Source organism: Megalobrama amblycephala, linkage group LG3, assembly GCF_018812025.1.
Source record: "Megalobrama amblycephala isolate DHTTF-2021 linkage group LG3, ASM1881202v1, whole genome shotgun sequence".
In the NCBI taxonomy this organism is placed as follows: Eukaryota; Metazoa; Chordata; class Actinopteri; order Cypriniformes; family Xenocyprididae; genus Megalobrama; species Megalobrama amblycephala.
The window spans coordinates 8,699,833-8,726,156 of NC_063046.1; the positions used below are offsets into that span (position 1 = coordinate 8,699,833).

Consider the following 26,324-nt stretch of genomic DNA (forward strand, 5'->3'; position numbering starts at 1 on the left):
ATCATTGGCTGCACCAATCGGCAAACAGCTCCGGATCTCTTAATGATATCAGTCTCTTTAACTCACCTCTTTACTTATAATGTCAGTCTTTTTATTGCTTTTTTAAACTGCCTATATAGTTACTTTCAACAGTATTGATTTTTCTCTCTCTCTCCTACAGTAAGCCATTCTTATGGATATGGTCTGCTGGATGCTGGGGCTATAGTGGCTCTGGCAAAGAACTGGACAAATGTTGGACCTCAGCAGAAGTGTGTCCTTTCCCTGGTGTCTGAGCCCATGTAGGTTAAACCCTTCATACTAGATCACAGGCTTAAAGGGGGTTAGTTCACCAAAATATGGCAATTCTGTCATCGCTTTCTCACCTTCATGTTCATCCAAACTCATAGGAGATTTTAAACTGAATGTTCACTCTTCTGTTTTCAATACAGTGAAACCATCCAGAGGCTGCCTATCTTTAAAAACACATTAATACACCATAAAGTAGTCAGAAATGCTGTAATATGAATTCTTGGAGTTTGACAGCCATACATTGCATAGATAAGTTGTCAGTTGTACGGGTTTGAAACAACATGAGGGTGAGTAAATGATGGCAATTTTCATTTTTATGTGATTTAAACCCTTCACACTAGATGAAACTGCAGTCTTAATTGATACTAACCCGTGGCAAACTGAGGTTCTTTGGTGCACACAACTGGGATGATGTTTTAAATTTAGTGCTGCTAAAAAGGTCATGGAGTGCAAGATGAAACCGGAATAAGAAATGAGGTGGTAGCGAAACATCACTTTTGATGGTGTATCACATTTAAATTTAGAGCTGGGCAACTTGAACGATGCTTCAGCGCATGAAGAATCTCCGCTGCCAGCAGAGCATGGTTATAAGAGGTAATGACTCGCAGATAAGCTTGTTACATCCACGTTCGTCACACTTCCATCACTGCTGACATCTTGGAACTCAAGACGGACCCTCAAAGTGCCTCGTCCTCTCACTCAGCGAATCATGTCTGTCTTAAAAAAATTCACCCTCTTTTTATCCCTTCTCCCAGTCATGCTTTATGGTTCACCAACGTTACGGAAAGATCAAGAGGTTTTGGAGCAAAGCCCAATTTAACATGCTGGTTGCAGAAGTCACAGAGCAAAGTGATTACGGGCTGCCTCGCTTTGGCTCTGCCGTACATTTCTTCATTTTTCTGCTCGCAACATCTCCGACTTGAAGTCTTGCACAGAGGGGGTTTTTATGCTTCATTCCTCATGGACTTGTCGTTCTCTCTCTTGATTTAAGCTCTTCTTCCTCTGTAACCCTGCCTCTGGTGAGCAGGGACGGGTGCTCTAAGCTCCTTACAGGATTGGCTGTAGAGTGCCAAAAGCCTAAAGGCTCCTGTAGGGTCATCGGTGGCACAAGTCTTAACCTGGCTCAACTTTTCTGATGTGTTTTGCACCCATCAGTATTGTAGCAAAGGTTTGATACAGTATAGCACTCCTGATTCAGTAAGCTATTTATTTATTTTATTCAGTGTTAAAATACTGAAATCCCAGTTTGATGTGCAGAGTCAACATTGTAGTGCTTTTAAAACATTGTTGTAAGGTCAAGTATGTAAGATTGTTATGTTAAAATCAGGGCTGTCAATTTATTAATTATTAATGAATTTAACGTGCCCCGCCCCAGACATACGTAGGTCACGTGACATTTCATAAAGTTGATTGGTGACAAACCTGAAGCAGGGCAACAACTCACTGTGTGATTGATCTTATAGAATATAGTTAGAATGACCCTAAAATTCAAGATATCAGGGCAAAAATTAATGAGTTTTTGAAATAAATAAGAAGTTAATATAGTGTTACATTGTAGACACAATATTGTATGTTTTTGCTCAGTTTTGCAAACGAAAATATTACCTATAAAGCCAGTGTAGAACTGTTGTGCATCTCCGAGCAACAGAACCAATGATTCAATGGCCCATTCATGAAGAGAGCCATTTACTTCATGCCTGAATGAATCAGCTGGTGAACCAATGATTCATTGACTTACTCATTAAGACATTTACTGCCACCTACTGGCAGTTTTAGTTTCTTATTTAGAGGATCATTTTGTGAAAAAAAAAAAAAAAAAAAAAATCATATTTCCATATTAATAAAAAAATCATAAAAGGTATAGTTCATAATTTTATCATAATTGATTCACCCTCATTGCCTGTTGAAGCCTAAAAGCATAAAAAAATTATGAAAAAATTCCTTCTAAAGCTATTTGTAATGTCTATTTGACACTTTTCTCATTTAACACAATAACGACTTTAAATTATCTTATGAGGGTAATTTCTCAGCCAAATTTGATGTGATTAATTAATCGCCACATAGTGTAATTAATCAGATTAAACATTTTAATTGCTTGACTGCACCAGTTAAAGGTGCTAAAGAGGATGTTTTGTTTTATACATTTTTGCAATATTACTTGAAACTGTCTTTACTAACTGATAAAAGACTATTTATTAGGTGCACTGAAAGGAATAATATTAATATACATCATCTGTGCACGAGGTAGGGCCTTAAAAACATCAGCCAATCGTTTACGCGATCATCGCGTAAACGATTGGCCCTCTGGCTTGTCAATCACTGCCATGATGTTCCTTGTGAGAGACGAGTGTGGCTGCGCGCTCCAGTAACTTTCCACACTCCACAGGCGCCACATGCAATGTTTTTGTCAGGAGACAGGAGTAACAACTGCAGATTATGAGTTACCTGCGGTGAGTCCGACATAATAAATCCACTAACACAACACAGCGAATGCCGGTGGTAAACACTCGTGTTCCAATACTCGTGCACAAGTTTTGGGAGGCGTTCCCTCGAAATTCTTACGCATGCGCTAATTTCAAAAACTCATTAACAGTCTTTGGTTTCTCAGTCGACGAAAAGATCCTCTTTAGCACCTTTAAAATACATTAACTCTTAACCCAGTTTATTGTTCATTGACTAATATTATTATGCCATTTATGAGTTTACCTCCCCCAAAAGTGTAAACACTGAAGCACCGTCTGAACATTGAGAGAGGTCCGCTCAGATCCGTCTCCTCCCAGCTCAACCTATAACGAGAGTTTGGGGGTGTGGCTACTGTTGCAGGCAGAGCCAGAGGGGGTTTAGCCGCTGTGGGACCATGACTGATGTGTTACATGGGTTACAGAAGTGCAAGCCAAAATTCACTGCATTTAGACCTTCAAAGAGAAAACAGGTCATTAGCAAGTCAAAGTGAACGGGCCGTTGTGCTGCTACGCATTGGGTTAGTCGCGCGAAAGGGATGTTTGCAAGATTGAAAATATGCATTATTTTTGTGTTTCTGCTAAATGCCATTAGTATCGCAGAAACTACATACTTCAGTCTTCAACTTTAGCATGTCAATTGCTGTCAGTATGAGTTTGGGAAATAAACACCTATTAGTCCAAACAGTGTTTGGAAATTCATTAAAGGTTTATGCAAATAATATATGATAAATGAATTTATTTATAGATAAATTATTTATTTATTTATTTTTTCAAAAAACATTAAATGATGTAAAAGTCATCTAAATATCATACTTTTTTAAACAAAATCTTACCGACCCCAAACTTTTGGTTATGATACATGCATAACTTTTTGTATTTAGTAGTCTGACGTTCATTGTGTTTAACTGTCAGTTCTTGAGCATTTTTTTTAATGACTTTTATCCTACTATGTGCTTGTTTTTAGGAATATTGGGAGCCATTTGGTAATCACCAAAAGTGTGGATGCATGTACTGGGACGGCCAACTTTGTGAGCTCATTAGAGCATGCTCAAGCCCAGCTCACCCTGTCCTACAACCGCAGAGGAAATCTGGCCATCCACCTGATCAGCCCACAGGGCACCCGCTCCACACTACTTGCTCCCAGGTTAGCCACTTAAATGTCCACTCTTATAATACTTAAATATAGCATTGCTTTGTGAGCAGCTTCACATCCTCCCCTCAGTCAGTTGAGTCTAACGCTCTCTCTCTCACAGACCTCACGATTACTCCTCTGAGGGCTTCAATGACTGGGCTTTCATGACCACCCACTCCTGGGATGAAGACCCTCGTGGAGAATGGACGTTGGAGATCGAGAACGTGGCTGGAACCACCGACTATGGTAACAGCTTGCCCATCTATTTTGCTTTTATTTTATTACAAATGCATTGCTGTGGTGCTCATACGGGAGATGCAGATTCGTATCCAACATATTTTATTTGAACCTCCAAACTACAATAAAATGATAGTAAAGATATAATGAAACAAATATGATCATAAAAAATATTAAAAATAAAATAAAAACATAATCCAGGACTTTTCAGAGATTAAAAAGTCAGACATTGATTGTGGTCCATAAAAAAAAAAAAAAAAAAAAACGTTTTCTTTATGTCTCCCAGTGCTCTCCATTTCGCACAAGTGTAGGAGTATCTTCTCTCTAAATCCGCCTGATTTGCCCAGTCCTGTTTTCTTCCTTTTTTATGTCACAGTCAATTTGTCTTCCTTCACCACACCCTGCAGTAAATCTGATTAATTAAATCTAGCTAAGTAAATCAGAGGACTGAGTTTTTCCTCCCTCTCCCACTATCACACTCTCCAGCCGCCCCTGAATGCTGTAAATATAGAGCGACTTTCAGCCAAACCCCATTCTTTTGTCCCGGCCAGACACTAACATAACTGCTTTATGTCTGGATTGAGCGGACCATCCGTCCAGTGCATTACCTAGTCCATTTCTCTTTGTTGCTTTAAGAATTTACAGAGCTTCTGACTTTATTGGACTATAGAGACAAAATGGGCCATTAATCTAATGCATGTCGAAGCGATGCGGCACTACAGTTACTGAACGATGATGACAAGAAGTCTATGTTGAAACATTTCGTGTGCTGTTACTAGGCACAGTGATGCTCAGACTTGTATCTTCTGAGTGATCCATGTTAGTGGACACAAAATGAGCAAACCGGTACAAGTGATACAATCATGAGTTGAATCAACTCCACAGAAACTACATAAATTTATCCACTAACCGTTCAGAAACGTCCAGTTTCATTCTAAAAGTTGTAACTTCTTCCTGAGTCTCTCCATCAGTGTCGACTCCGGTTTGAACAATGTAAGGCTGAACACCGTTACTGACAATCCTCATTTTGGCTGCATGAGATTCTCCAGCTTTGTTGTTGTTGAGCTGTTAAAGCTCCGCCCTCTTCTGGAAAGGGCAGATCATTTGCATTTAAAGGGACACACACAAAAACGGTGTGTTTTGCTCACACCCAAATAGGGTCAAATTTGACAAGCTATAATAAATGATCTGTGGGGTATTTTGAGCTGTAACTTCACAGACACATTCTGGGGACACCAGAGACTTATATTACATCTTGTGAAAGGGGCATAATAGGTCCCCTTTAAGACAATGAACTTTATTTCTTGAAGAATGAACATTAATAAATTAAATGTACTCATTTGTCAAACATTGCTTTATCATATTGCATTTTATAAATGCAGTAAGCTGCGAGAGGCCCCACATAACTTTTTTTACACAGTTATGAGTTATAATGCCCCTCAACTTTGGTAAAATCACTAATGCATTGCCTCTTGTGGCTTATTGCTTTAATATTTATGTTCTGTCTTTGTACTACTCTGGTTTACATATGATATCAGCTATGCTAATATTGCTTGCTTTTGGTCAATCGCTTGTGTTGTTCCTCGTTTGCAAATTGTGGATATAATACAGTCTACTGATTCAGAGATATTGCAGAAAAAATATTGATTCACAAATGTCAACTGTTCTCATTTGGTGAGTTTCTTGTGTACACGAGTCAGACTCACTCTCTGTCCGTCTGTCTTAGGCACTCTGACTCAGTTCACGCTGATTCTCTATGGCACGTCGTCTGGTTTATCCAGCCCTTCAACAGCAGACTCCAGCCAGACCGCTGACAGCAGCTGCAAAACCTATGACCTCAATCAGATCTGCACAGGTAAGTGTCAGAGTAAATGATGGTGAAAGTGTGCCCCCTGTCAGCTACTAGTGGTATTTACTAGTTTTCCTCAGTTTTCAGCTGCAGACTTGAATTGTCAGAATGGTATGCTACAATATTACTCATACACCTTCTTGTAGAGTGTGTACTGTCCATTTTAATGCACGAAGCACCTAGAGGACCTATTACATTTGCCAAAATGTGCAGTAAAGTACATCGCACATAACAGTGTGCTCGACTTGACCTTCCATATCTTGTTTAACAAAATATAATTTAACATCTTAACTATTTTATTTGCAATCTAAAGCCTTTTGACATTTTACACATACACTGCCCAGCCCAAAAAAAGTCACTGCAAAACAGTCATATTTTTTCTAAATGAATCATGCAATGCTGTGTCATGTGACAACAGTATAGCATGCCACTGTTTGAAATGTTTATCGTTGTGTAATTCATTTGTTTCACATGCTTTTTTGCTGGTTTTCCATTATGATCACAACCTTTAATTTTGTTGAAACATCAGACTAGTAAACACAGTGTCTTTTATGATGTCCATAAGATTTTTTTGGTTAGTAATTAATTAATACTTTTATTTAGCAAGGACGCATTAAATTGATCAAAAGTGACAGTAAAGACAATGTTACAAAACAATAATTGCTGTCCTTTTGAACTTTCTTACAAAAGTATATCAGTTTCCACAAAATAAAAAAAATAAAAAAATAAAAAAAATCAACATAAGTAATACTTGTAAATGTTTCTTGAGTATCAAATCATCATATTAGAATGATTTCTGAAGGATCATGTGAGGAGTAATGATGCTGAAAATTCAGCTTTGATCACAGAAGTAATTTTAAATGCATTACATTAGAAAACCTCTATTTTAAACTCTAATAATTTTTGTGTTTTTACTTTACTCTTGATAAAATGAATGCAACATGAGACTTCTTCCAAAAACATCTTTCAAAAATCTCAGCAACCCCAAACTTTTGATTGGCAGTCTGATTTTTACAAAATGTTTCTACTTTTGTATTAATAAGTAATGGTTGTAAATGTGACCCCGATAATCTCCTCACTAATTTAAATCTTTAAAATAAGGCTATAAACCTTACAGCTGTTTTTATAGGTCCCTTTTGCTAGTCTTGAGTGTGTTGTGCTGGTCATGTCTTAGCTGTTAAATTGTGTGTTCATAACTCCGTCCTGGAATAGTTCACAGTGCCAGCTGCATTGGCAGCCGTGTTCAAGGCAGCTGTCCAGTTTAGCCTTCGGCCATGCCCCTCATGTGGCCACTCACTGCCAGCGCATTCTCACACACACACACACACACTGACCCTTCCACTTCTCTTTCAGTAGTTCTCCTCCTTTCATCAGCTCTGTCCTTTTTCTCTCCTTTGCCATCTTCTCCTCTAATGTCCTCCTCTGACTGACACCGTACTAAATGGATTTAAGCATTATGAATGCTAAAAAGATACTGTAGTCTTCACCTCTTTTTTTGTGTACTGTAGTAAGCCAGAGGAGTATGTATTTGATTTCTCTCCCAGAAATCAGTTTCTTAAAGCCTGTTTACACATAGTATAATGCAGCTTAGCCTCTTATTCAACCCAGCTTATTCTGGCCAAGAACTGCCCACTTAACTTAGACCTGAAGAGACAGTCTGACGGGCGCGTAAAGCAACCAGTGGCGGTTTGATGGCTGAGACTATGTGCAGCGAAACAGCACAAAAATATAAAATCATTTATGATGAGTCTGAGACCAAATTTCTGTCAAATCTGGAAGAAAAGTTAAAATACCTGAATTATTTTCTCAATATTCAATATATATATATATATATATATATATATATATATATATATATATATATATATATATATATATATATATATATATATATTTTTTTTTTTTTTTTATTACAAATAATACTTACTTTTGGGTTAAAAACAAATGTAATATTATTTATACTGTATATAAATATGTGTTTTATCACATTGGCATGGCCTTATTTTATAAAAGCAATAATCACAGGAGACTCTGCCTTATAGTGATTTTACCACAGTTCCTCTGGGATTGTAATTTTTTGTATTTGTATTTAAATACTTGTATAGTTTTAGTGCATTTTAATTTAAGTATTTCATCTTAAACTAAAAAGTTTAACCTTTGCAGTTTAAGGTTTCATCTAATTTTTTTTTTTTTTTCAGCTTTATTTAAATTATTGAAAACTATTTATTTTAATAATAGTTATTAATAATAATATTAATTTTAAAAGTTATTACTTAATAATAGTTTGATAATAATTATTGAAAACTCTTCACATTGTGCTTAAGAATTATCTTAACCATGTTAAAATGACTGCAAAGCATAGCCTCTCATGCTTTATTGCTTTATATTGCTTTTTGAAATGGCAGGTGCTTTGTTTGTATCACATGATGGAGTTCTTCCTGGTCCTCATGTGATCAAGATTACCCTTAATCTGACCTCCACAGCTTGAACTCTCTCCAGGTGTTAAGCACTGTTACCACAGCAACCAAACATGCCCTTCCAGCCTATAAAAAGGGATTTTGCACTTAAAAAGTGCCATTTAGCAGATTAGCCTTTGCAGCAGTCAGAAGATGCTGACTTGTGTGGTTTAATAATTATTCCAGAAATGGGAATGACATCAAGCAATTCTGGGTCCTTAAAGAGGTAGTGCATTTGAAAAGACCTGATTTTCCTGGATTGGATTTCTTATTGGCTTGCCAGGCAGTGTTTGAGGTGTAAATAAGCCCAAGGAATACGGATCAAAGTGGCGTCCAGCTTCAGTCCGCAGTCATACTTCACATGCGTAACGTTGATTTACCATAAAATAATTTTGGTTTTGGCAAAAAACAGTGTGGAATCACCCTCAAGTCGTTCCACTCACTTAAAACCTACCTTCACACAAATTAACAAAATTAAGAAATTTTTGATAAAATCCGTTGGCTCAGTGAGGCCTGCATCGCCAGCAATAACACTCCCTTTTTCAATGCCCAGAAAGCTACTAAAAACATATTTAAAACAGTTCAGGTGACTACAGTGGTTCAACCTTAATGTTATGAAGTGACGAGAATACTTTTTGTGCGCCAAAAAAACAAAATAACGACTTTATTCAACAATATCTAATGATGGGAGATTTTTAAAACACTGCTTCATGAAGCTTAGAAGCTTTACGAATCTATTGTTTCGAATCAGTGGTTCGTAACGTGTATCAAAAGTCACGTGAATTAATATTCCATCTAGTCCCTCTGTAAGTGATGAGATAAACGCATGCATAATAACTATGCATTGACGCCAGAACACACCCCCTCAGCCGGACTGAGTGGCAAAAGAGCTGCTGCATGACTGGATTTAGGGGAAACTGCGAAAATGCAAGTAAAACAAACAAAATAGTGTTCCTGTTACAATTTACCGAAGATCCAATAATCCATATTGACATGCAGCCAGGAATCGTGTTTCCAGACATTTATATCTGTGCCTGATTTTGATGCCGGGGACATACATAAATGCAAATTTGCCTGTGAACGCTTTATATAAATTCAATATAGGTAGCTCTAAATCCAAGTAATCCAAGTAATCACTTATATCAATGATATATATATATATATATATATATATATATATATATATATATATATATATATATATATATATATATATATATATCGTAATATATCGTCCAGCCTTAAAACTTGTATAGTTGAATAGTTTTTATCATAATAACATGTATAGTTTTGTATAGTTTTTGTCTGTGTTTATTTAATAACATCCAATTATGCAGAATATAAAATGGTAAATATTTAATTGATGAGTTGTCAACACAATATATAGCGATTATATATGATTTTAACATATTGACAAAATGATAACTGCAAATCCACTTTTTGCTGCCTGGAGTCCAGTTGTTTCTGTGAATTCCAGTGATTCATTTGCTTCTCTTTTCTGTAGCTTTCGTCAGTCTGTAAAATTATACCTCAGATTTCTTGTCAAATCTGTTTGTACAGTCAATCGCAAAGATCTTTCCTGTTTTGAATGTGTTTTTTGTGGCATTCGCACTGAAAACCAATGCTTCCACTCAGTCTTTTTCCCACTCAGTGGGTGTAACTGCAGTCATTCCAGTCGACGATGATATCATGTGCATACCCTCTATTATTATTATTATTATTATTATTATTATTATTATTATTGTCAGCTTGCTGAATGTATTGTTGAATGCCCTTCAAAAACATACAAGCTTTGCATTTTTGCCTTTAAACTCTCAGGAATGTTGGTCCCATGGACAACCATCCAAGTGGTTAAAAAAAAAGAGGATGAATCAAGTTGATTTTCTATGAAATCAGCAGTACAGACTTGTATTCAACCCAAAATTATGTTATGCATGTATTGAAACCTTTATAAATGATTAAAGTTTACTTTTCTTCCTCCTCCTCCTCCTCATTCAGAGTGCAACCCCGGGTTCTACTTGTACCAGAAGGGCTGTGTGAGAGACTGTCCAGCCGGATACACCCCGGGCACCCGTTCCACCTTCCTCCCCAACAACGAGGTGATACCCGTCCTGCACCCCACCTGCTTGCCCTGCCACTCTGTCTGCCTCACCTGCAGTGCCACAGGGTCTCAGGACTGCCTCTCCTGCCCGCCTCACAGCCACCTGGACGTCGTTGCCGGCACCTGTCTGCACCAGAACCAGATCCTGCGCGAGTCTCCGGACGGTGGACTGTTTCAGACGCAAGGTGACGGCATGTCCTTGAAACCCCGGCCCGAACTGGCCTCTCGCCTGCCTGTTACCGTGGCGGTGCTCAGCTGTGCCTTCATCGTGGCTACGTTTGTGGGTGTGTTTGGCTTTCTGCAGCTGCACACGCGCGGCCAGAACAAACTGCACTCTGTTGAAGCGGAGCCGGGATCTGGCTTACTGATCGGGTTTGGCTTGAACCGCACCGCAGTTGCCTACAAGGGCATCCCGACCGTTTGGGGGGAGGATGAGGGCAATTCCGAGTCTGAGAATGAGGAATTCGAGATCCACAATGAGAGGACTGCCTTCATCAAAACACAAAGTGCTCTTTAACCACGTTCCTCCCCTCTCTAGCCTCTACTGCACTGTTGTCTCTCTTTTTTTTTTTCTTTTTTTTTAATATACGTGTTTTCATTCTGGGGTTCGTCTGAACATATCTCACTTTTGGGGCATTTTGGTTTGTTTTTCCCACCTGTCTTAGTTATATGAGCCATGATTCACCTGGGCGTTGACCTCTCGGTGCCTCAACATGGAAAGCTTCCAAACACAAGCGACGGGGACGAGACAAAACTACAATAAACATGATTATCGTTTGGTCTGTTCCTCTTGCCTAGTGAGATTTAAAGAAACAATGAGATTGAAATATTTGCATACGAGAATAACAAAGCTTTTCTGTGAGTGAGTGAGTGAGTGAGTGAGTGAGTGAGTGAGTGAGTGAATCGAGTGAGTGAGTGAGTGAGTGAGTAAGTGAAGTGAGTGAGCGAGCAAGTGAAGCGAGTGAGTGTAGCGAGTATGTGAAGTAAGAAGCGAGTAAGTGAAGTGAGTGAAGAAACTGAAGCGAGTATGTGGAGTGAGTGAGTGAAGTAAGTGAAGTGAGTATGTGAAGTTAGTGAGTGTGAGTGAATTGAGTAAGTGAAGTGAGTGAAGCGAGTATGTGAAGTGAGTGAAGAAAGTGAAGTATGTGAACCGAGTGAGTGAAGTTAGTGAAGTAAGTGAAGCGAGTATGTGGAGTGAGTGTGCTTTCACATTAGCACTTTTGGTGTGCACCCAGGTTCGATTGACTTCAGAGTTCGGTACGTTTGGATGATGTGAACACTGTCTGAACACTGAAACTCGGGTGCGCACCCACGAACCGTACCCAAGTCCACTTAAAAAGGGTGGTCTGGGGTGCGGTTCAAGTGAACTCTGGTGCGGTTCGCTGCTGATATGAAGGCAATCGAACCAAGTGTGAAAGCACCCTGAGTGAGTGGGTATGTGGAGTGAAGTAAGTGAGTATGTATGTAGAGTGAGTGAGTGAGTGAAGTGAGTATGTGTGTGGAGTGAGTATGTGAAGTGAGTATGTGTGTGGAGTGAGTATGTGAAGTGAGTATGTATGTGGAGTGAGTGAGTGAGTGAGTGAAGTGAGTATGTGTGTGGAGTGAGTGAGTGAGTGAGTGAGTGAAGTGAGTATGTGTGTGGAGTGAGTATGTATGTGGAGTGAGTGAGTGAGTGAAGTGAGTATGTGTGTGGAGTGAGTATGTGAAGTGAGTATGTATGTGGAGTGAGTGAGTGAGTGAGTGAGTGAAGTGAGTATGTGTGTGGAGTGAGTATGTATGTGGAGTGAGTGAGTGAGTGAAGTGAGTATGTGGAGTGGGTATGTGAAGTGAGTATATGTGTGGAGTATGTGAAGTGAGTGAGTGAGTATGTATGTGGAGTGAGTGAGTATGTGGAGTGAGTGAGTATGTGGAGTGAGTATGTATGTGAAGTGAGTGGAGTGAGTATGTATGTGGAGTGAGTATGTGAAGTAAGTGAGTATGTGAAGTGAGTGGAGTGAGTATGTATGTGAAGCGAGTATGTATGTGGAGTGAGTGAAATGAGTATGTGTGCGGAGTATGTGAAGTGAGTGAGTGGAGTGAGTATGTGAAGTAAGTGGAGTGAGTATGTGAGTGAAGCGAGTATGTATGTGGAGTGAGTGAAATGAGTATGTGTGCGGAGTATGTGAAGTGAGTGAGTGAAGTGAGTATGTGTGCGGAGTATGTGAAGTGAGTGAGTGGAGTGAGTATGTGAAGTGAGTAAGTGGAGTGAGTATGTGAGTGAAGCGAGTATGTATGTGGAGTGAGTGAAATGAGTATGTGTGCGGAGTATGTGAAGTGAGTGAGTGGAGTGAGTATGTGAAGTAAGTGGAGTGAGTATGTGAGTGAAGCGAGTATGTATGTGGAGTGAGTGAAATGAGTATGTGTGCGGAGTATGTGAAGTGAGTGAGTGAAGTGAGTATGTGTGCGGAGTATGTGAAGTGAGTGAGTGAAGCGAGTGTGTTATGTGGAGTAAGTATGTGAAGTGAGTGAGTGAAGCGAGTATGTTATGTGGAGTGAGTATGTGGATTGAGTGAGTGGAGTGAGTATGTATGTGGAGTGAGTATGTGGATTGGGTATGAAAAGTAAGTGAGTATGTGAAGTGAGTGAGTGAAGCGAGTATGTTATGTGGAGTGAGTATGTGAAGTGAGTGAGTGGAGTGAGTATGTATGTGGAGTGAGTATGTGGATTGGGTATGAAAAGTAAGTGAGTATGTGAAGTGAGGGAGTGAAGTGAGTGAGTGAGTGAGTGAGTGAGTGAGTGAGTGAGTGAGTGAGTGAGTGAACTTACGTTTTTATGAAGTCAGTCAGTGCTGCAGTGGGTTGGATCCACTGGCTTTGCGCAGGGAGCCTTTTAGAAGAACATATCACTATTTCTTCATGATCAGAGATGGAGAAGAGAGCAGCATGTTGTCTTGCACACATTTATAGAGCTTACTGCTCCCCCTGGAGCATCTGCATTGCTGAATTCATGATTTTTCTTTTATGTAAGCTTTTTTAAGGAATCCTTCTCCAAAAGATAAAACTTCTGTCATCGTTTGCGAACACTCTTACCCTCATCATGTCATTGCAAACCTGCATGACTTTTTGTCAAAAGTCCAAAGGCTTTGTATCCATATCACCATAAATAAATGAGGACTAGGGCTTTTCAAGCTCGAAAAGGACATTACAAATGTGTAATGTTTATTGAAGTAAAGACAAAAAGTGGTCTAGTTAATTTTTATATGAATTGAATTTGGGTGACTGGGGCCATTCGCATATGGTTCACACACATATACTGTATGTGTGTGAACCATAAAAGTATTTTATGCAACTTCTGCGTTGTTCTCAAATGTCATTCACTTCAAATAAGGCTCCTCAAAATGTCAAAATCATGACGTCAAACCTGTATATTTGTTTGTTTTATATATCATTTTAATTAAACATGAGCAGGAATGGCATTTGAAACGAAGCATGGATGTGCAGGAGAATATTATCAGCAAATAAATTGATAAGACATCAAACAACTTTAAATATAGTTTTATGCACCACTTTTATGGTGCTTTTGTTGTCTTTTTTGATGCTCGACATCCTCTACCCGCATTTATTTAAAAAAAAAAAAAAAAAAAAAAGCTCTGGTGATTCTACAAAATGACTTGTTTCATTACAGCAAGATCTCACGCAGGTTTGAAACGACATGAGTAAGTGAATATGGTAAATATTTTCATTTTTGTGTGAGAGATTGCTTGCGAACTGCAGTATCCCTGCGCTCTTTGACTGTATGTAGGTGAGAAACTCTGATGTCGGTCAGCCTCTCCGAGCCAATTTAATTCTGTCCTCCAGTCAAGGGTTTGAAACACTAGAAAGAGTCTTTGCTAATGGCCCATCCTGAAAGGACCTGGCTTCCTTTTTGTCATGTTTATAGTGATTATATATAGAGATTATGGAGGTTTTGTACAATATGGGTGTCTTTTTTTTAAATAAATCAGAGAAAGGGCTCTCATGACCACCACCCCGAGCAGCTGTCTGATATCACTTAGGATTGGTTTAGTTTGATCTGCTCTACAGTCTTTTCATCAGGTGTTTTTCTTTGCTTACTAAAGTTTATTATTAGTAATATGCTTGGCCTCGTCAGCTCATCTGCAACCTGCCCAGAATATAGTAGTTGTTTTTCTGTTGTTTTCTGAGTCACATATTCATGTTACATATGTTGGTTTAATGCATTATCTTTACGAAATGACAATGTTATCTATCGAATCTGTGCAATAGAGACCCAACAGAGTTATGTGATGGAGTTGGAGTCCGGCTTCCTTTATCATATCATATATATATATATCAGATCACAGTGATTTGTGATAACTGGCGATCATGATCATTTCAAAACCATTGTTGTTTAGTCTCCTTACGACTGCTCAAAACAAACACAGGCGACTTGCACCATCCTCAGCCTTGACTTTCCTTAGTTTTGTTGGGTAGGGCAACCAAATTTTATTTCACACTATCAATTCATTATGGTAAAATGAAATGTGTCCCGTTTATCTACACACTCTCATATGTCCGTAAACCAACAGAACGTCTTCACGTACATCTAATTTCACAGCTGGTAAATATCATGATATTTGACAATAATGTTGGCCCCACTGAGCTTTTTCGCCCCCTGCAGTAATGATTTGGCCTTACAGCTGTGTTTTGGAAAGCCTTAAAGTGTGCAAAGGCATGACCAAAGACCACAGGATGAAAATCTGCTTGCCTTAGAGTGATAACATGACCTGAAAAAAACAAACAAACAAAAAAACACATTGAGTAAATTAATAAATAACACAATGTTTGGGGTGTTTTTTTGTTGCAATGTTAGTTGCAGTTTTAAATTGGGTCGCTGGTTTGGCCATACACATTTAAAAAATGCTTCGAATGGGCTGTTGAATTACATTTTTATGTGTGGTTGTGGTCAAAATGCTGGTGACAACAGTTTTTACACAGGTCATGCGCAATATGCTTTCACATTGATGGTGCGATAATTGCATTGCGCTTGAGGGTTTGTGTGTGTGCGTCTGTGTGTGTGTGTGTGTGTGTTCGGGCTGAACAAGAACCTTCTGGACTCATAGGATTATTTTCTCCTTTATTTGAAGAGTCAACTGATGCATGTAGATCCCCAAGTAGAAAACACCAATCATTTATATGACTACCTGAGACGGGAAAAAAAAAAAAAAAAATTAAGGCCTATTTTTGTACTATATATGGTGCATTGTCATTTACATGTAATTTAAAGATTATTTTGCTCTTTTTCTTTTTATTTAATTGATGTCAATATGCGAATTATAGATTATACAAAAAAAAAAAATAAAGATCTATGCAAACTTCATTTTTTTTTTGTTGTATTTCCTGTAGGTCAGACAATCTTATTGTAGTTTTGGTAGTTTTATTATTTTTATTTAAGTAGTAGTAGATGGCTAAATTGAAAAGCTCTTGTCAGAGGTACATGTGACTTTTTAAAGATTTTTAGAAGTGTTTTTTCTAAGACAGGTCTGGCATCCTGTTGAGGTTAAAGTGTTGCATGCATTGAGGGGAGGATTTGTCTGTACATAAAGGATGTGTTAAACTGAGAAATGTCGAACTGTTTACTGACTGGTCAGTGCATTGGCCAATTATTTGAAATGTGACTCGAAAATACTATGAAAATGAAACCAGAGCAAAACATTTCATGCATTGCCCGTTTTGCAACAAAAGTGGACTTCCAGACGACTTCCCTCAGTTTGTACAATGTTACATCAGCGGTTCAAAATGTGTGTAATCCTCAGCAAAACATGCTTACTGAAGAAAAAACTATGATTCATCATCCTTTTGACCAAAATATTAGATCATGACTGGCGCGACAGCTAGATCTTTTGTATGTTGCTTGCTGATGTGAGCATTTCTTATTAAAGGGATAGTTAAAAAAAAAAAAGAAAATTATGTCAACATTTACTCACCCTGAAGTTCTTCCAAACCTGTATGAATTTCTTTCTTCTGCTGAACGCAGTCAAAAAAAAAAAAAAAAAAAAAAAAAAATGATATATACACTGCTTCGTGAAGCTTCGAAGCTTTACGAATCTTTTGTTTCGAATCAGTGGTTCGGAGTACATATCAAACCAAAGTCACGTGATCTGTTGAAATTTCGAAACGCTTATGATGTAACGAAGCCTTGTTTACGGAAATCACGTGACTTTGGCAGTTTGATGAACCACTGATTTGAAACAAAAGATTCATAAAGCTTCGAAGCTTCATGAAGCAGTGTTTTGAAATCGCCCATCATTAGATATTGTTGAATAAAGACATTATTTTGTTTTTTTTTTGGTGCACAAAAAGTATTCTCGTCACTTCATAACATTAAGGTTGAACCACAAACTGTTTTAAATATACCTTTAGTAGCTTTCTGGGCATTGAAAGTGTTAATTATCTTGCTCACTGAGCCATCAGATTTTATCAAATATATCTTAATTTGTGTTCTGAAGATGAAAAAAGACATGAGGGTGAGTAATTAATTTTTGGGTGAACTATCCCTTTAAATTAACTTGTATAGACACATACTATCTGTATAAGCACATTTAAAGTCTTGGCTACAAAATTATATTTACATTTTATATAAATATGCCTATATATATAGCCTAAACAAAAATGTTAAACAAATTATTTTTATTTATAATTACAATAATAATGTATGAAATTAATATTTAATCATTTTACTGAATGTACATGATGTATAAATAAATTCCTAGCAGACATGTTTAGTGTCTGTGTAAGTGAGGTGTTGTCGTGCATTAGAGGTTTAATCCTGCTGAAGGCAGTGAGTCTGCGTCCTGCCTGCCGGACTGTCTTCCTGGTTTCAGATCTACAGTTGCTGCTGTCAACACAAGAGCTCGTCTGTCGCGCTGCTTATCTCACCATCTCCAGTAGAAATCGTTTCGACGCGCTCTTTTCTCCTCATCGCTCGATTATAATGGATAATTACGCGTTCCGGTCGCTCTGACAGGACGTGTCCTCGCGCCAGACAAATCTCAGGTGAGAATTCGCGGAATTTTCAAGTCTCGACAAATATTCGGAGTTCTATTGTTCCTTACATTATCGTTCTATTTTAGAACTATATGTTTGTCTGATTTAATAACAGCATTCTAAGAAAATGTTATTTTGAAAATTCTAACGTTGTTGCTGTAGCCATGTTCCATTGACCGACATATATTAGAAAAGATCCTCTGTGACGTCACGACGACATCCCCTTCAGACAATAAACTATTTATTTATTTTATTTATTTTTCAGCTCTATTCATGCAAATGTTATAATTTGAGTTACACTATTTCGATAGTTCACTTCAGACATTCTACTAACTATAAGTAACTACATGTCAACTAACTCTAGCATTAAACTAGTAGATTAGGATTAGTAGAATAAGTTGACAAAGTTACTTATTGTTAGGCTTGTAAAATAGCCTAAAGTGGACTATCGAAATAAAGTGTTACTTTTAATTGTTGTAAAATCATTTTTAAATTATATATTTTAAACGAAATTATTAGAGTAAATAATGTGACTAATGTCTAATAATGAGAAAACATCATAAAAAGTTACTAGCCTATTTGTATTGAAGTTCACTTCTCATACCCTTTTTGGATAACTTTAAGCAGCTTGTGTCTCTGCACAGTGGTTAATAATAACTGCAGAGATGCAAATCGGGTTTTATTGGCATGAAGTGTGGAACAATGTAGGCTATTTTTCTTTCTGCTGTTATGCAATGTAAATTTTTAACTTTTTCAGCACATTTCCTTATGTCTGAGCTTTTCATTATGAATAAGCTTTCACATTTGAAAGTCCACTGCGATACGGGAAGTGGTCAGCATAGACAACATCACTTTCTTGTCCTAAATTGCCACTGAGGAAATGAAAGCATCTGAAAACTCCTACGTTCCATGCAATCGTTTTTGCGACAGTCACACAAAATGCTTCAATTATGTGATGAAATGCACATTTAGGTATTTTGAAAGTCAAAATATTCTTCCTCTTTCTGTAGATCTTGGCTTGTGGTGTTGCTCATTGACCTGCACAGAAAGTTTAATTTACCGACATACTGCTGCTGACACATACACACTGTAGGTAAATTTTGTTTTTGTTTTTGACAATATATTCACAGACATTTCAAATGAACGATGGTAATGATGCTTATGTTCCCTAGACTGGGATGAAACCCAGTCAATAAAACCTGGGTCTAAGTGTTAGCCTGTGGAAATGACATTAAAGGGTTCGTTCACCCAAAAATGAAAATAATGTCATTTATTACTCACCCTCATGCCGTTCCACACCCGTAAGACCTTCGTTCATCTTCAGAACACAAATTAAGATATTTTTGATGAAATTCGATGGCTCAGTGAGGCCTGGATAGATAGCAATGGTGCTTCCTCAAGGTACTAAAAACATATTTGAATCAGTTCATGTGGGTTCAGTGGTTCAACCTTAATATTATAAAGCGATGAGAGTATTTTTTGTGTGCCAAAAAAACCCAAAATGACAACTTCTAGTGAAGGCCGATTTCAAAACACTGCTTCATGAAGCTTCGGAGCAAATCAAATCAGTGGATCGGAGAGCCAAAGTCACGTGATTTCCACAGTTTGGCGGTTTGATACGTGATCTGAATCACTAATTCTAATATTGAACCACTGTACTCACATGAACTGATTTAAATATGTTTTTAGTACATTAATGGATCTTGAGAGAGGAAATGTCATTGCTGTGAATGCAGGCCTCACTGAGCCATCGGATTTCATCAAAAATATCTTAATTTGTGTTCTGAAGATGAACGAAGGTCTGTAGAACGACATGAGGGTGAGTAATAAATGACATTATTTTCATTTTTGGGTGAACTAACCCTTTAAAAGTTGGATGGGTGATCATTTTCTTCAGTTGAATGAAAACAAGATTGAAGTCATTTTATTTGGCTCCCCCATGGCCTGATTTCCAGTTTAGATCCTCTGCAAGCAAATATCCGCACTTATGTAAAGAACCTGGGTGTTGTTGTTGACTCAGAGTTAAAATTCAACAAGCAAATAAACTCTGTTGTCAGAGCCAGTTTTTTTCCATCTTAGGGGTTTACGGAAATTTAAATCTTATTTATCTTTTAGTGACCTAGAGACAGTTATTCATGCCTTCATTTCAACAAGGCTTGATTATTGCAATGCTTTATATGCTCGTATTAACCAGTTTCCCTATCATGTTTGCAAGCTGCATTTCGCTTCTTAATGAGGAAGAAAAAACGTGAGCACATCCCCCCTATTTTGGCACACTTACACTGGCTACTGGTCAAATTCAGAATTGATTTCAAGGTTTTAGTTTTTGTATTTAAAGCCTTTGCTCTGGCTCCGGTTTATATCTCAGACCTTATTTCTCCATAAGATCTCTTAGATCATCCTCTGACAAACTATTAATCATCCCATTGTCTCGCTTGAAATCTAAAGGTGATAGAGCCTTTTCCGTATTTGCCCCCTAGCTGTGTAATTCACTCCCTCTATCTGTATTTAAGTCATCTCTGAAAACTTATCTTTTTTTCTCAGGCCTATTCATAATTTTAGATTTGTTAGTCTTAAAGGATTAGTTCACTTTCAAATAAAATTTTCCTGATAATTTACTCACCCCCGTGTCATCCAAGATGTTCATGTCTTTCTTTCTTCAGTGGAAAAGAAATGAAGGTTTTTGAGGAAACTATTCCAGGAAAAAGCTTACGCTGTATGTCCTACACCTTCCCTATTCTACTTACTGAACAAACGCAGCGCCAGTTCCATTTTTTTCCATAAATAGAATAGGGAAGGTGTAGGACATACAGCGTAAGCTTTTTGAAGAATATGAAAGTACAGTTTTGGCGGAAGCCAAATTGTGTTTATAAAGCATATACAGTTGTATTTTTGTAGAAAATGACCGATCGTTTCGCTAGATAAGACCCTTATTCTTCGTCTGGGATCGTTTAAAGCTCTTTGAAGCTGCACTGCAACTGACATTTTGACCTTCAACTGTCTGGAGGCCATTGAAGTCCACTATAAGGAGAAAAATCCTGTAATGTTTTCATCAAAAACCTTAATTTCTTTTCCACTGAAGAAAGAAAGACATGAACATCCTGGATGACATGGGGGTGAGTAAATTATCAGGAAATTTTTATTTCAAAGTGAACTAATCCTTTAAGCCAGGTGCACACTGTGCGATTTTGGCCACGTTTTGGTCGTCTGAGACAAATTTTGCAAATCCTAAAAGATTCCTATACTCCTAGGCTAAAATCTGTAGTCTTTGACCGCTAGTTTGACAAGTTCATCGACAGCTGATTAATGACCGTTGCGATCATATTTTACCTTCGACAAAATTCTGGCAGTGTCAGAAGATTTGCAGTATGACTTCTCCTAAGACAAACGTCAAATTTACTTGTTTTTCAAGACAAACAGTGATCAAAATTAACGCTAGAGATGTCTTTGTTAGCCACCATTTCAGTCCCGTGTAATGCAGCTCACAGTCACCGAATGTGTGTGGGTTGATGATGTTAAACTCCGGACAAGTTTTCATGCACGCATCCGTTTTTAACATGTCTCGACTTTCATACAGTCTGACATAAATGACAGCTGAGATCCTGAGATCATGAACGTACAGTCTGACAAGCAACAATCATAAAGGACTATTATAAATCGCACAGTGTGCACCCGCTTTTAGTGAGTTAAATTCTTAGGCCTGATTTTTATTTGGTTTTATGGTTGTTGTTGATTTAAAGGTGCCATCGAATGGAAAATTGAATTTACCTTGGCATAGTTAAATAACAAGAGTTCAGTACATGGAAATGACATACAGTGAGTCTCAAACTCCATTGTTTCCTCCTTCTTATGTAAATCTCATTCGTTTAAAAGACCTCCTAAGAACAGGTGAATCTCAACATAACACCGACTGTTACGTAACAGTCGGGATCATTAATATGTATGACCCCAATATTTGCATATGCCAGCTCATGTTCAAGGCATTACACAAGGGCAGGAAGTATTAAAGTCTGGATCTGTGCACAGCTGAATCATCAGACTAGGTAAGCAAGCAAGGACAATAGCGAAAAATGGCAGATGGAGCAATAATAACTGACATGATCCATGATATCATGATATTTTTAGTGATATTTGTATATTGTCTTTCTAAATGTTTTGTTAGCATGTTGCTAATGTACTGTTAAATGTGGTTAAAGTTACCATCGTTTCTTACTGTATTCACGGAGACAAGAGCCGTCGCTATTTTCATTTTTAAACACTTGCAGTCTGTATAATTGGTCTGTGTACTTTTGTGTCCATTCCTTTTTCGTTTTTTAAACACGTCAAGAAAAACAAAAAGCGAACGGTTGTTGTATTTTTAAATGCTATGGTGAATACCAAAATTTAAATTAAAACCGAATGCACAAATTTCTTGTGCACAAAATAAATATTGACTTCTTTTCAGATATTTGTTTATTCCGTTTTGCATCTTTATAAACCAAAATTAAAAAAAGGACAGATTAAAGTCGAATAAATGCCAATTTACAAGTTTTCTTTTATAAAATGGTTATTTCTCCCACACTTTCGAGATCCATGTCTCTGAAACATGATAATACTTGACTTGATTTCCACCCCATTCTCACTCACGAGGGGTCCGATACTGCAGCATGTCCAAGAGATGCTAGATATGGCGGCAAACGCGTCTAGCAAAGCTGGACATTCTAACCACTCACCATTAAAAATAAGCGCTTAATGTGGCTAAATGTAGGTGATATTGGCGGAGCAAATTCACTACACCTTATAAGCAGCCCACTACACGCTTTCAACGTTTAGCGTTATAGAAAACCGATATAAACGCTTAACATAAACATATTGTCCATCCACTTTGTCCTTTCCACTTTCCACGATGCCGTTGTCTTAGCCTTGGATGCCGCTGTTGATGACAAGAAAATGTGCGAGAAAATAGTTTCTCTCTGGTTGTTGTTTTATGTCCCAGCGACGTGGCCGAAACGCATTGCTTTCAATGAGAACTGAGAAATATTTCCTGTCAAACCTCCACTGAGGCAAAGGGTATGGGAATTATGTCTTCATGAGGGTATAATTTTGTCATCACAAATGTTGGTAGGCTATATTTTCAATTTGAACAGCAATAGCATAGCTATAGACTCCTAATACCAAACAATTTCTCAATATAAAATAATATAAAACACCTAACAAAGCCAGACGAAAAAGTCACAGTAATTTAGATGTCATTTTGGCCTTTATTCATATAAAACAGAGTAAAAAGCAAAATGAGGGCATTGAGACCAGAAGCGGGAACTCAATAATGTTAGAGCGCTAAACAAGAGGCTACACGGTTTAGAAATGTAATGTTTAGGTTAAAATAAAAATGTAAAAATAAACAATAGTAATTTAACAAATGAAAATTAATCAGTATCATTTAGGCAGGAACTTGAAGCGAGTCAATCTATTGATGCCAGAGGAAAAGCCACTAGAGGGCGCTTTATGTGTATGCCGCAAAACACTGGTAAATTCAGTGCCCAAGGAAGTCGACCGGAAGTTGAAGTCGGCCGCGTGCCGCCATCTTGTAGCAGAACTTCACTTGCGTTAGCCATCCCATTGACTCCCATTCATTTTGGCGTCACTTTGACAGCAAATAACTTTACATCTGAGGCGTTTAAAGACTCAATTTGTCCATTATTTATTTCTAAAGATACACGACAATGTATAAAGGGCCCCATTACCTTCTATGTTACATTATGGCCCCGTAGAAACAGTTTTTGTAAAAATAGGCTAACGATTGCGTCATAACCACTCGACTCTCTGTCGCACAGTAGAGAAATTACCGTACAGACAGGAGGAGAAGCTCGCAGGCAATAGTATGCATTAACTTAATATGGCGTACTGGCGTTACATTTTAAAATACTATACAAAATAATTAATCAGAATACTTACTCCTGCTCACTCACGCCAAAGAACTCCCCGCTCAAGCTCGCCGTCTCTGCAAGATTAACGATGGCAGTTTGCACGCACAGCTACTAGAAGATTTACATCTGTCAGACAGGTTGCTGACGTCATCAAGCTTAGTTTGAGTCTGCGCGTCAGAAACGGAAGTGCTAAAAATGGGCTTCACTTGTCTCAATTGAGTTCCAATAGGGTCGCTGTGTCCATTTCTTTTACTGTCTATGGGTAAATTAAATTTAGCATTTTTACATATTAAAAAACAAGTTGTATATCAATTATATTATTTTTCACAAAATAATAATATTGCATAAAGAAAATCCTTGTATCTGCTAATTCTATTCATAAGTGTTAAAATAAAAAACAAAGAAACCCCATTTTCCATATTTCATTTCTGGTTTAAAAAAGGAAAAACGAATGGACGCAAAAGTACACGGACCATAATTCATAAACACAACTTCATTCTCTATAAATCTCTCCAACAGTGTGTAATGTTAGCTTTAGCCATGGAGCACCATCAAACTCATTCAGAATCAAATGTAAACATCCAAATAAATACTATACTCACATGATCCGACGCATGCATGTAGCATGCATGACGAACACTTTGTAAAGATCCATTTTGAGGGTTATATTAGCTGTATGAACTTTGTTTATGCAATGATAGAGTCGCGAGCTCGGTGGGGCGGGGAGCGCGAGCAATTAAAGGGGCCGCAGCCTGAATCGGCGCATTTCTAATGATGCCCCAAAATAGGCAGTTAAACAAATTAATTTAAAAAAAATCTATAGGGTATTTTGAGCTGAAACTTCACAGACACATTCAGGGGGCACCTTAGACTTATATTACATCTTGTAAAAAAACGTTCGATGGCAACTTTAAATTTTTATACACTGACAAATCAGTAAGATTTCTGTACAATAAACATTCAGATTTTAGTTTTTCTAAGAAAATGTTTGTTCGTTTATTTATCCATGTCTTTTTAGATAACTGGAATCAATCTCAGACAAAATAATTTGCCAGATCTATGGAAACCCTACTTAGAGGTTGTTCCACATTATTAAGCAAGTCACAGTTCTCATGCAATATGGGGAGGAAGAAAGATCTTATTGAAGATGAAAAGCATGAAATGGTGCAATGTTGTGCAAAAGGCATGAAAACAACTAATATTGTGTGAAACTGAATGGAGAATATCGAATTATCATAAGATTTGTGAGTGATTTAGAGCACAGCAGAACTCGGTCAGATAAAGGCTTATTGAGGAAAGTTCCTGTTAAAAAAATTAATTGTATTAAAAAGGCAGCTATAAAAAAGCCAGTGTTGAGCAGCAAACAGGTATTTGAAGCTGTTAGTGTCTCTGGAGTCTCAAGAAGCTCTCCATGCAGGCTGGCAGTTGTGTGTAAAGATGCATTTCAGCCACTACAAACCAAACCTCACAAAGAGAAACATTTACAGTGGGTTTAGAAATACATGAAGACTCATTTTTAAATAGTTTTATTCACTGACTAATGGATGGATTTCTGGATGGTTGGTGAATGGCCACCACATACCCACAGATGGAGGGTATTAAAATGACTTTTGCAAGATATGTGGAGTTCATAACTGGCCATTTTCAGCTATGGTATAAAAAGGAGGATAGTGCATAGTACAATGCACTATTGTACAATGCACTATGCACTATCCCATGCTGCAAAAAAACACCACAGCAATAAAACTGTTTGAAAATGTATTTCTAAACCCACTGTAAATGTTTCTCTTTGTTAGGTTTGGTTAGTGGTGTCTAAAATGCATCTTTACACACAACTGCCAGCCTGCATGGTGAGGTTCTCAAGACTCCAGAGACACCAGCAGCTTCAAATACCTGTTTGCTGCTCAACACTGGCTTTTTTTATAGCTGCCCTTTTAATACAATAAATTTTTTTGACAGGAACTTTCCTCAATAAGCCTTTATCTGACCGAGTTCTGCTGTGCTCTAAATCACTCACAAATCTTATGATAATTCGATAATCTCCATTCAGTTTCACACAATATTAGTTGTTTTCGTGCCTTTTGCACAACATTGCACCATTTCATGCTTTTCATCTTCAGAAAGATCTTTCTTCCTCCCCATATTGCATGAGAACTGTGACTTGCTTAATAATGTGGAACAACCTCTAAGTAGGGTTTCCATAGATCTGGCAAATTATTTTGTCTGAGATTGATACCAGTTATCTAAAAAGACATGGATAAATAAACAAACAAACATTTTCTTAGAAAAACTAAAATCTGAATGTTTATTGTACTGAAATCTTACTGATATGTCAATTGCATAATAATTTGGAACGCAGTGTACTTAGTATTTTTTGTATGACTGTGTTTTCTTTTTATTGTGTTATTGTGAAGCACATTGGTCAGCAGAAATGTTGTTTTAAGGTGCTATATAAATAAAAGTGCCCTCGACCTTTGACCAGACTGTTGTAGCGAGCTGCAGGTATGGGCTTTGCAGAGGACCTGTGGTGCCCTCAGGGTCACGCCGCCCTAATGAAACTACAAGACTCTGAGCTGCGTTTGATGGAGGTCATGAAGAAATGGATAACACAGAGGGCCAAGAGCGACCGCGAGTTCTCCGTACAGCTGCATCAGATGTCAGCCATTGTTGAGAAGCTGGAGGGGTCCCAGCCTGGAGGAGGTGTCGACTACATCAGCCAGTTCAATAAGGTTGGAAGTATCTCCTTAGCAAGTTTAAAGCTTTCAGTGTATGTTGGAGATTTTACTGTGTTTAGATGATATATCCACACTAAAATGGTCTCCGGTTCTGTGTTGAGTGGTGGATGAAGTACACAAATCAAGTACTTGAGTA

General features: G+C 37.8%; 2 protein-coding genes across 6 annotated transcripts in view; both read left to right on the plus strand.

Annotated features, from left to right (window-relative positions):
* The window catches only part of furina (furin (paired basic amino acid cleaving enzyme) a), a 134,254-nt gene extending 118,374 nt beyond the window's left edge, over positions 1-15,880 (plus strand). For both annotated transcript variants that reach the window (XM_048183718.1, XM_048183719.1), the window contains exons 12-16: positions 161-278; positions 3,715-3,894; positions 4,004-4,128; positions 5,846-5,974; positions 10,423-15,880. In XM_048183718.1, the coding sequence (XP_048039675.1) occupies positions 161-278; positions 3,715-3,894; positions 4,004-4,128; positions 5,846-5,974; positions 10,423-11,042 (1,172 nt within the window). In that variant the 3' untranslated portion in view covers positions 11,043-15,880. The remainder of the gene's footprint in view (positions 1-160; positions 279-3,714; positions 3,895-4,003; positions 4,129-5,845; positions 5,975-10,422) is intronic.
* A 1,390-nt stretch (positions 15,881-17,270) lies between these two features.
* The window catches only part of fes (FES proto-oncogene, tyrosine kinase), a 40,464-nt gene continuing 31,410 nt past the window's right edge, over positions 17,271-26,324 (plus strand). Inside the window, exons 1-3 of one of the 4 annotated variants that reach the window (XM_048183721.1) lie at positions 17,272-17,556; positions 18,558-18,640; positions 25,936-26,182. In XM_048183721.1, coding sequence (XP_048039678.1) covers positions 25,958-26,182 — 225 coding nt within the window. In that variant the 5' untranslated portion in view covers positions 17,272-17,556; positions 18,558-18,640; positions 25,936-25,957. Of the gene's footprint in view, positions 17,557-18,557; positions 18,641-25,935; positions 26,183-26,324 lie in introns of all 4 variants that reach the window. The other 3 variants (XM_048183720.1, XM_048183723.1, XM_048183722.1) reach the window with 3 other exon arrangements.